The sequence below is a fragment of the Microtus oregoni genome, unplaced genomic scaffold (assembly GCF_018167655.1).
Source record: "Microtus oregoni isolate MIOR12 unplaced genomic scaffold, Mior012 000026F_ref0000081, whole genome shotgun sequence".
In the NCBI taxonomy this organism is placed as follows: Eukaryota; Metazoa; Chordata; class Mammalia; order Rodentia; family Cricetidae; genus Microtus; species Microtus oregoni.
Window position 1 is genome coordinate 5,923,118 of NW_024543085.1, and position 12,084 is coordinate 5,935,201.

Consider the following 12,084-nt stretch of genomic DNA (forward strand, 5'->3'; position numbering starts at 1 on the left):
TGTACGTATGAAATTCCCAAGAGTTGCTAGAAATATCATATTAAAAATGGGGTAGAGAGTGATAGAAGACATCTTGTATGTGTGTGGTCGTATCTGTGGGCATGTCTGTACCTGTGGAGGCCATAGAGGGTGGGAAATGGAGTTTCAGGTAGTTGTTAGCCACCACAAGAGTGCTGGGAATGGAACCTGGGTCCTCTGGAAGAGCAGCAAGTGCCCCGATAGAAGACATCTTAACATGACCCATGCCCTGCATATGTTTGCATTTTGCACACACACCTGTACACATGAACACGTAAACCATGCATGCTCACCCCTATGAAGAACACAAAGGTTATTCTGACTTTTAAAGGATGATAGTGGAAAGATGATTAAGAGAATTGTTGAGCTAGTATCACAGTCTGGAAATTATATGTACCTTGATTTCTCGTGCAGTTTATAGTACCTTGAGAATGTCTTCAGTGTAGTACCTTGAGTTGATGCGGGAAAGAGGTAAATAATTAGAATAGTCTAGGAATAAGGAAAAGCAAACAATAAGCTGGAAGAGGAAATAAGTGAAAGTGATATTAAGGATATAGTTGAAGTGACTGATCCTGAGCTCCAGAAGTGTTAAAGAAGAAAATAAATCCAGTATGAGAATTCATAAATGTTTTTGCTAATCATCTAAATTATATGAGAGTGGGAGAAATGGCTTAGCGGTTAAGAGGACTCTGCTCCTGCAGAGGACCTGAGTTCATTTTCTAGAACCCACATCACATGGCTCACAATAGCTCATCACTCCCATCTTTAGGAGGTCCAAAACCATATCCTGGCCTTTAAAGGCACTGTACACATGTGCATAAACACTCAGACATGCATATATACACATACTTAAAAATAAAATCTCTTTAAAAGTTAAATATTTATTGAATTTCATATGTACAATGTTTTTTCACCATATATACTTCCTACACTTCCCAAATGTATTCCTTCCTTCTAATACTTCTTAAATTCTTGTCCTTTTATTTTTTTAAGATCCCCCGAATTTAATTTGTACACTTTATTTTTTTAAAAAGTTTTTAAAAGTTAAATATATTTTTGAGTCTACAAAATTCTAAATTGGGAATTCATATCTAAAAATATTTACAAGATTAGGAGGTAAAGCAATTATGTGTGAGTTGAATACTTATCAGTTTATTAGGAATGTATGGTGAAACGTGGTTGTAAAATATATTTGTAGTGAAATTTATAAATATTATGTTAATTGTGCATCCAGCCTTTTAATTCTTGCCAGCCACTTAGAAATACTTAATATTTCCATCTAGTCTTTATTATTCAAATAAGATTTTTTAAACTATTCCATTTTTAGTCAAAAATTACCAAACCTTATAAAATTAAAAACTAAGAGCCTCTAATGGCCACATAACTCATTTTTCCAGAGTAAGTGTCATATGTGTACTGCTAATCATAAACAGGAAATTTTTAGGCAAAACACAAACACTTTTTAAAATAATATATTTATTTTAGCATATATTAAAATATAATTATACACTATACGCATGGTTGTTGAAACTACTGATGAACTTAAAAGTTGATGTTCTGGTTTTAAAAAAGAGTCAGTTTAAAGAGAAATATTCAGTAGCATTATAAGTGGTCTACGAATGAGTGAAATTTGGGAAGTACTACTCTAAATAACTTTATTATTGAAGGGTGAGAAAGTCATCCTAAAACTAATTATAGCAAATCTAGGATAAATTTTATAACTCTTTTGTACATTCCAGTTTTTACTCTGCTACAGAAGCCTGATTCTTATTGAAAGTTGAAAAAAAAATCTATGTCCTAGCATATTACACTTCAAATTTGTATACTTCATTATATTATACACATATATCAGTCAAAAGTGAAGTAACTAGCACTCAGTAGCTCTCTGTGGTTAGAAATTCCCTTGTTTGCATAAATACAGAACATTTACCATTGAAGAGTGTTCCACTGCATGCTGCTGTAACCATAGCTTAGGAGTGTGATTCATGCTACTTTTAAATTTTCCCCCTTCACTGGTATGGTACTTACTAATTTACTCATCATAGTGAAGTTGTTATAACCCGAGGTTACATTGAAGGTGCCAGTAGCTGTATAATTAAGATAATTTATCATGGGAAGTAAAGCTGGGATAGGGTTGTTGGATTCCTACTAGATCACTTTATTGTAGGAAGTGGTTACTCTTCTTTCTCCATTTTTAATCAAGTGAATATTTTCTTAAATCTGTAGGTGGAGAGAAAATACAAATATAGAGAAAAAAGAAGGTTTGTGTAGAGAATTCAACTTAAGGAATGTGATTTGTTGATATTTTAAACCTCTTATTTTTCAACAATTTCAGTGAATGGACCTGACTGGACTTTTTGCGCCCATCAATAAACATGAGTGGTACCAAGCCTGATATTTTGTGGGCACCACACCAGGTTGATAGATTTGTTGTATGTGACTCAGAACTGAGCCTTTATCATGTGGAATCGGCTGTGAATTCAGAACTTAAAGCTGGATCATTACGTTTGTCTGAAGACTCTGCAGCTACATTACTGTCAATAAATTCAGATACACCCTATATGAAATGTGTTGCATGGTATCTCAATTATGATCCTGAATGTCTCCTAGCAGTTGGACAAGCAAATGGTCGAGTTGTACTTACAAGTCTTGGTCAAGATCATAATTCTAAGTTTAAAGATTTGATAGGAAAAGAATTTGTCCCAAAACATGCTCGACAATGCAATACCCTTGCTTGGAATCCACTGGATAGTAACTGGCTTGCTGCTGGTCTGGACAAGCACAGAGCTGACTTTTCAGTTCTGATATGGGATATCTGCAGCAAATATACTCCTGATATTGTTCCCATGGAAAAAGTGAGACTTTCAGCAGGTGAAGCTGAGACAACACTATTAGTAACCAAACCACTGTATGAGTTAGGACAAAATGATGCTTGTCTATCTCTTTGTTGGCTTCCACGAGACCAGAAACTTCTCCTTGCTGGCATGCATCGTAACCTAGCCATATTTGATCTTCGGAACACAAGCCAGAAGATGTTTGTAAATACAAAAGCTGTTCAAGGAGTGACAGTAGACCCATACTTCCATGATCGTGTTGCTTCCTTCTATGAAGGTCAGGTTGCAATATGGGATCTTAGAAAATTTGAGAAGCCAGTTTTGACTTTGACTGAGCAGCCAAAGCCCTTGACAAAAGTAGCATGGTGTCCAACTAGGACAGGTCTGCTTGCTACTTTAACAAGGGATAGTAATATTATTAGGCTGTATGATATGCAGCATACACCTACGCCCATTGGGGATGAAACTGAACCCACAATAATTGAAAGAAGTGTGCAACCTTGTGACAATTACATTGCTTCCTTTGCATGGCATCCAACGAGTCAAAATCGAATGATAGTTGTAACTCCCAACCGAACAATGTCTGACTTCACTGTTTTTGAAAGGATATCTCTTGCCTGGAGCCCAATTACCTCTTTAATGTGGGCTTGTGGCCGTCATTTGTATGAATGTGCGGAAGAAGAAAGTGACAATTCCTTAGAAAAAGATATAGCAACAAAAATGCGCCTCCGGGCTTTATCAAGGTATGGACTTGATACAGAGCAGGTATGGAGAAACCACATTTTAGCTGGAAATGAAGACCCACAACTCAAGTCACTCTGGTATACTCTGCACTATATCCTTTGTCTTGCTAACTTTTGAGGTACATTGGGTAAACATACTGAATGTTTTGTATGTAAATACAAATTATATAGTCTAAAATTCTGAGGTGAGATCATTTAAAACTGTTAAAAGTTTTAGTTTGTAGACTGGGTGCGGGAAAGGTGGTCAGTAAAGTGGAACTGTCTTAATCGTATAGATTCTTACTATGGATTTGCTCTTAATTAAATTTTAACTTTGAGATATTTTATTGTGCATAATTACCAGTATTTCCTATGCATTTAAATACTTATGAAGCAGTATACAGAAGATATGGATCAAAAATCTCCAGGCAACAAAGGATCGTTGGTTTATGCAGGAATTAAATCAATAGTAAAATCATCTTTGGGTAAGAAAATTCCATTTTATATTTTCAAATACATTTATAACTTTTGGACTCTTGATTCCTAGTTGATTAAAATTAAGATTATCTCAGGACTGTGTACAAAAATAAATACCTTTGTATAACTCTCTCTTGGCTTTCTGATCAGATATTTTAGTGACTTGTTAGGTATATTGAGTGTATTTATTATATCCAGATGTTTTGTGGAAGGAATGTTGATTCTTTGATGTAAAGTAGACCTTTCTTAAATCTCTTCATTTATTATTCTGTGCTATTTATTTGAAGACCCACTTTAGGGGAGATAGTATACAAGTGCATTTATGAGATGCTGATTGTTAGTTTGGATTTTATCACAGCATCTTGTGTTTTAAAGACTAAATTAAAAGCTCTCTTAACTGAAGAAGATCCCTTTGATTTTGCTTTCCAAATACTTTCACAAGGACTATGCTATGACATGAAGTATGGCCTAACTTGAAGAATACCTGAAAGTTCTTGATGAGTAAGTGAAGGAATCGGTTAATGAATAAAGTAATGTAAGATTTAAATAGATAAACTGTTTATGAATAAAGACACCCTCCTTCCAAAAACAAAAACCTACTTTCAGACTGGTTGCTTTAAGCAGTTGTTCTTATTCTTTTTGTTGGAGTTAATTATGAGAATGTTATATTGTCTCTTAGGGTTCAACCTCCATGCTTTATTAGTCTGTTTGTACTGCACCCAGTTAAGATGCTAGGAGAAGAATTTAGTCAGAGCCATTGTTTCATAGGACTGCTTCACCATGCTATTAGCATGGATGCACAGTTAAGCTGCTGCATTTCTTCTAGCGGGTTTGCTCTCTGAGGACTTTGAAATTATTTGATGCTCAGTGCTGAAAGATGAATGGAAAGCTTTAGATCTGTTTCATTTTGGTGTTTTCCCATTAGAACTACACCAGAAAGAGTAACCTTTATCAGAAGAAATAAAAATGAGTAAGTTTAATGAGAAACTGCCTTACTCTACTTACTTTAACAGAAGTAAAAAGGCAGGCATAATATATATCACCATTTATGAACCTGAATATACCATGGTTTGTGAATTTAAAAACTGCTGCCACGAGACTTGCATCAGAGAACTGGACTGAGTTCCTGAGGTTCATTTGAAGAGTGGGAGGAATGACAATGTGAGCAAAGAGGTCAAGACCATGATGGGCTCACCCACTGAAACAGTCTACCTGAGCTAATGGGAGCTCACCAACTCCAGCTGAATTGGGAAGAACCAAGCATGGGACCAAACTAGTCCCTCTGAGTGTGCTTGACAATTGCATGGCTGGGGCAGACTGAGGGGCCGCTGGCAGTGGTACCAGGATTTTTTCTCTTCTGCTTCTACTGGCTTTTTGGGAACCTGTTCTCTTTGGATATATGCCTTGCACTGCCTGGTTATAGTAGGGAGGGCCTTGGACCTTCTATAGGGCAGTGTGCCCTGCTCTCTCTGATGATTGGATGGGGTTGGGGCAGGAGGATATGTGGAAGGAGTGGAGGGAAGTGGGGAGAATGGGAACTTGGATTGGTATGTATAGTGAAAAGGGATAGTTTCTTTTCTTTCTTTCTCTTTTTTTAAAGAGTGTTTTTCTGAGGGATCAAAGCCAAAAAAAAGAAAAAAAGAAAAGAAAAAGAAAAAAAACTGCTGCCACAAAGAATCAAGTACTATGTCAGTAAAATGTATGGTATTGGACAGTGGACTAAGAGTTCAGAATATAGGAGGAATATAACCAGAGGGCAAGCAATATGTTAGAAATCCTGATATTCTATGGAATAGATGAAATTGTTGTAAGAACTAAAAGAAATGCCTTAAAAGGGGAACAGTGGTGGGATAGGAAAAAATTGAACCATATATTCATGTAGACAAGGGAAAGAAATCACTTTGAAACAGCTGAACAGTATGAAGAGAAATCATCAACTATAAATAATTAAAAACAAGCTGTATGAGGGAGGATAAAATGATAACTAGAGGCAGGAGCTAGCGTTGAATAGAGCGAAGGCTGTTGTTGCTTTCTTTTCTCTTTCAACATCAATAAGCTTGCTTAAATGTTGATTGGAAAAGCCATGTTCGTGTGCGAGTGTGGGCATGCACATGCTGCTGCACACACGTGGAGGTCAGAAGACAACTTTCGGAAGTCACTTCTAGCCATCCACCTTGCTGCGGGAGGGTCTTCCTTACTGTTTATAAATGATGAAGTTCCTGTCTTTGTCCCCATGAGAGTGCTGGGATTCAGATGCATCCCATCTGGCCTTCTGTGTGATGTCCAGGGGATGAAGGTTGTAGCTAGGACTTAACTACTGAAGCCATTTCTCTCACCCCACTTCCTGTCTTTAATATGGCAGAGGGTTGTGTAATAAAAGACTAGCTGACTTTTCACCCAACACAATAAAAGTTTGAAAAAGTTTAACTTTGATGTAGAGAATTTATCTGCTCAAATTGATTTAAAGAAACAAAATAGCTAAGATTTTGTGTTTTTGTGTCCTTAACACCAAAGTTTTCTTATAGTGTATTGTTTTATCATATATATATATATATATATATATATAAATTATACACATACGTGTGTGTGTATGTGTGTGACGTACAAATGCTTATTATCTGATTGGTGATTTGAGACTTTTTTATTTTGGATTGGTATTTTAATGTTTGCATATGCAGTTTCCTTTGCAAACATTAATAAAGTATTGATCCTATGAATATGGGCAATATGAGATTCAGTGAAAAGTTTTTCATTTTTGTATTGATATGTATATCATGCATAGATTTTCATAGATTGTTAAAATTTTATAGATGTTAAAATCGTAGTGTAATGATGCATTTGAAATTAATGGTATCACATTTCTTTTGATAATTCTAATTACCCACGGCATAATTGCCAAACTAAGAAAGAATCCCTGAGCTGCCAGAGTTCAGTTCATTAAATTAAAAATATTCTATTGAAAAATAATTGATTTGGGGCTGGAATTGGGAGAATCCTTGCCTAGCATGCATGAAGCCCAGGTTTAATCCCCAGCACTGCTAAAACTGAATGTGTCCAACAACTCTATAATCCCAGTTCTTGGAGTGGAGGTAGAAGGCTCAGAAATTTAAGATCATCTTTGGCAGGCTTGGACTCCATGAGAGCCTGTTTGGGAGGGGTGGGGGTGAAGGTAATTTTTGTGTTACAGTGTTGCTCAGCTCAGCAATAGATGGGTACTTAGCATTTCACTCCCCATCTCCAACCTTTTTACCTTCTACCCCCACTGCTAACCCCTCCAGGGAAAATCCCTTTTGGCTGGTGATGTAGCTCAGCAACAGAACTTCTTAGCACATTCAAGGCCAGGTTTAATTCACAGCAACACAAAATTATTAATTCAGTGTAATTATTTAATTAGTTTATTAACTTACCTTACAACTTTTCCATAAAGCAAAAAGGTATAGTTTAAAATACTGACAAAGATAATATTTTAGACTTGTCACAAACCACCATCACGTTGATAATCATACAAGTTATTTAAAAGTATGAATTTTAGGTAAATTGGAAAGCTTAGACCTGTTTTTATTCCTTGTAAGGTGTTTAAACTAAGTGATTTTTATTTATATACATAGATGTACATATATAAAGTTTAACTTAAAAGTGATAACTAAGTTTTAAATATTTTTCTTTATATAATTTTTGTTTGTTTTGAGACAGGGTCTCTCTATGTAGTCCTCGCTGTCCTGGTCACTATATAGACCAGGCTGGTCAGGAACTCAGAGATCCATTTGTCTTGGCCACCATGCTGGGATTAAATGCATGCACCACCACATTCAACTATTCTCATTTTAATGCTTATTTTTTCAATCCTTTGACAGATCAATTGTAGTCAGCTTTGGATCACTTGCTATTCTTCTAACATAGATTGTCTCATTGTCTCCTTGAGTCACTACTTAGTAGTACTTAGGTACTACTCAAAGTCTCACAAAGCTAAGATGAATGTTGTGGCTAAGTGTAGTTCCTTCTAGAGTTAGGAATATTCTTCCAAATTCATGTGGTTGTTGGTCAAGTTCAAAAACTGCAGAAACAGGTTGAAGACACATGTAGGAGATAAAATTCCTAGGAATGGGAAAGAATTGGATCTAGGTAATTTTTGGCTTTTGAAAGAAATATGCTCATATCCTTTACTAACTAGAGTGGGGGTCGTTTTTAGGGTTTGGGGAACCAGAGGCTGAGAGGCTGTGGATTCCTTGTAGTTGTAGTTGTAGAACTAAGCTATGTCCTTCTTTCTGGTTGGTTGGTGGCCGGGGCCTACCCATGGCTCCTGAAGATTGTTTACAGTTCTTTGCTTCCCACAGACTTTCTTACCAAGATAACAGCTCTGACTGCTTTAAGACCAAGAGGTCTTTCCTACTGCATCTCTTACTTACAGACTCTCTTTAAGGGTTGGCCTGATTAACTTAGGCTTAGACTACATAACTGCCCATTGAGTCACTCACAGTCAGTTGAGTAAGGATTCTTTCTTCTCTGCTATGATTTGTTGTCTAGAAGCAAGTCACAGATTCAGTTTAAATTCCAGAGGAGGTGATTATTCAAGGGTGTGGTTCCTGAGCTGTAGGAATCCTGGGGCCCTACTTCATTCAGCCTACAGTCAGTGGGTTGAACCCCCCTCCCCTTCCCTGCACACAGGGTTCTCCATGCAGCCTTGACTGTCCTGGAACTAGCAAACCATGCTGGCCTCAAACTCAGAGATCCACCTGCATCTGCCTCTGAGTGCTGGGATTAAAGGCCTGTGCCACTACTACCTGGCAAGCTGATTGAATTCTGAAAGCTCATCTATTTGCTGTTGACCAAGTTATTCATATAAGTATCATTGAGATATATATATATATATAATATATATATATAATATATATATAATTGCTGTAAGTTACATGTGTAAATTACTAAATAAAGGAAGTTTGCAATATGGACACTCACATTTCCTCATTCATAATTTAATTTTTTCTGAAAATACTTTTTGTATTTTTGACAGTTTGGTCATAAAACTTTCTAGAACACTTAGGAATGTGTTATAGTTAATTGATAAACTAAACTTCATGTTTGTTTGTTTTGTCTTTATTTGCTTAAATGAAATTACTTTGCCTTTATAACCAGCTACCATGATTTCAGTGTAATGCTATGAAAATAGTATTTTTTTTTCCTTAAAAAAGATAATATATAGTTTTCTAACTTAATAGCAGAGTGATGTATAGTTAGGTCATTCCCATTGTATTTTTTCATTATTGTTTACCTTGAAGTCCTTTGATGACTGTAATCTCATTTTTTTCATGCATATGGATAGCTATACAGCATATAGCAGTAAGGCAGAGGTGGTCCAGTCTCTCTTGCTAAGAAATGTGTGACCACACATATGCAGGAGGAAATGAAGAGAACTCAAGTGCTTGGGGCTCCAAGGCAGAGGGCATTCCTTGCAAATAAAATAATTCAACTGCCTACTCTGTTGGAGCTTGTGTTCTAGTGAGAGATCAGATGTGAGAATCTGTTAAATCCTGTGTAGGACACAGGAAACAAGTGGTGAGGTAGAGAACAGGCATCTGTTTTAGCTTAGAGGGCTGAAGCAATGACTCAGCTTAGTCTCAGCATCCATTTTTATAGCGGTAGCTTCTTAGTAATTCAACTATGGTGAAAAATGTTTTAAATTTTAGTATTTTGCTTATTTATGCTATTGTAAGATTATGGCTGAGAAATTGGATATCCTAAATGCTGTTGACGTTTTTTTCGTAAAGCTGAACTTTATGTTGCCTAATATATTTCAAAATAACAATAAAATAATATAAAGCATTCTCTGTTTTTAGGAATGGTGGAAAGCAGCAGACATAATTGGAGTGGCTTGGACAAACAAACTGATATTCAGAACTTAAACGAAGAGAGGATTTTAGCATTACAACTTTGTGGGTGGGTAAAGAAAGGAACGGATGTAGATGTGGGACCATTTTTGAACTCTCTTGTGCAAGAAGGAGAATGGGAAAGAGCTGCTGCAGTGGCTTTGTTCAACCTGGATATTCGGCGAGCAATCCAAATCCTGAATGAAGGGGCATCTTCAGAAAAAGGTATTAGGTTCTGTTCTGAGAACTGGCAGTTCATAGACTCTGCTAAAGGGAGGATGTGGATAGTTCTTAGTTACCTAGCCTATATCCTATATCATTTTTATTGAAAGGGAAAGTGTATGGTGCTAAGCAGTAAGTATTAGACAGTTCCATATATATATGCCTCAGGATAGATCAATAAAGACAAAATGTTCTTAAATGATGCTTTAATAATAATATGTTTTCCCACATGTATTTCTTTTTTTTTCGTTTTAAAGAGAATCATATACATTGAGGAATGTCTGTTGGAACTGCTTTTGTTTGTAAGCAATATTTTAGTATATACTTTCTCTTTTGGTAGGATACTAAATGATATTTTTGTTTAGACCAGTATAGATTCTTATGAAAAGCATATTGTGATCTGGAAAATGTTTCTATTTGAGTCTGATTGAAACATATGTCCTGTGTAGCCTTAGAAGGAAGGAAAGGAGGGAGGGGGAAGATAAGGTTCAGTTTGCTAGAGAGAGAGGGGGGGGGGATAAAGTTCAGTTTGCTACAGAGAGAGAGAGAGAGAGAGAGAGAGAGAGAGGATAAAGTTCAGTTTGTCAGAGGATCCTTAAGAGAAACAAATCAGTCAAAAACCAAGAATTACCACCCTACTGCTGTCTGTGTCCGCCCCCCCCCCCCCCTTTTCTTGAGACAGGGTTTCTCTGTGTAGCCCTGGCTGTCTTGGAACTCGCCCTATAGACCAGGCTGCCCTTAAACTCAGAGATCTGTCTGCCTCTGCCTTTTGAGTGCTGGGATTAAAGACGTGTACCACCTCATGCCCCACCACTGCATGACAAGTTTTGTTTTTTGCTTATTATTATTAGGTATAGTTCACTTAAATTCTTAAAGTGTATATAGCTGTTTATCTTTAACGCACATAGACAATTATTTCTGAGTTTCAAAGTAATAAATTCTTACTTACTCTGGCCCACCTTTAACACATTATAGTTCATTTATACCATAAAAAATGCCATTGACTGTAATATATTTATTTATTTTCATTCTAAAAGTTAAAAAATTTAGATCTTTAGCCTGATCATCGTTACCTTTACTTCAGAGAAAGCCTTCTGCACTTGATAGTATGAGAGGTGTGTAGTGCCATTTAAAAAAGGACACATGTGAGACCTGGGTTCAGTATGTAGTGCTATTGAGTTCTTCCTCCCGAAAAGGACTCTATTTCTAATTTAATTTTGCTACAACCTGAAAACATAGTTTTCTATTATATGTACCTGGAAAATGTGGTATTCCTATGCTTTTATTTTAAAAGACTTAAAACTTAATAATAGTGTAGGCAGAAGAATGAAGCCCCAAGTATCTTGGAAAGCATTTTTGTACAAGTGAGTAATGAAGCTGCTAAGAACAGAAAGTGGGGGGAAGGTACTGTTTAATTGGAAGAGGAAGAATGGTTAGGGTCAAGGGCTGTCTGAAAGGTAGAAAACGCTTGAGAGAAAAGACAAAGGGAGACTGTAGCTTTCTCATTTGGAGTGAAGTGGTCATACAGAACTGAAGAGTAGGTCGGCAGCTTGCTAGCGCCCTATGCACTAGAGAACATAAACAGAACAGTTTATATAAGTTAGTGGTAATGGACGCTTTGTTGCAAGTATGTCTAAGTACAGTTGTGTGATAATTCTGATAGCTCATTTTGGCCAAGAAATTGTTTGAAGTATAGTAAAAATACTGAAACACTGTTTTCTCCAGTTGATACTTGGTATATCAGTATATGTATTATATAATTAGAAATAGGAAAATAAAACTTTGAAAATTGTAATAGTGGGGTATAGTACTCTGAGATAGCATAGATGACTTTACTGATAAGGGTGGCAGTGATTTTGGTAAGATGGTCTCACTTGTCTCAATTTAGGTACCAAATAATAATATAATATATAGGAAAGTACTGAACAAAGAACTTGAAAGTTAAGT

The 12,084-nt window shown here is 36.3% G+C and overlaps 1 protein-coding gene across 4 annotated transcripts in view; it reads left to right on the forward strand.

Moving 5' to 3' along the window:
• Positions 1–12,084, forward strand: part of Mios (meiosis regulator for oocyte development) — a 36,421-nt gene that overhangs the window by 4,139 nt on the left and 20,198 nt on the right. For 3 of the 4 annotated variants that reach the window (XR_005976437.1, XM_041675620.1, XM_041675622.1), the window contains exons 3-5: positions 2,354–3,687; positions 3,961–4,059; positions 9,886–10,140. Coding sequence is in view for 3 of the 4 variants with exons in the window: in XM_041675620.1 (XP_041531554.1) it covers positions 2,394–3,687; positions 3,961–4,059; positions 9,886–10,140 (1,648 nt within the window). In the remaining variant the exon portion in view is untranslated. Of the gene's footprint in view, positions 1–2,244; positions 3,688–3,960; positions 4,060–9,885; positions 10,141–12,084 lie in introns of all 4 variants that reach the window. The other variant, XM_041675621.1, reaches the window with a different exon arrangement.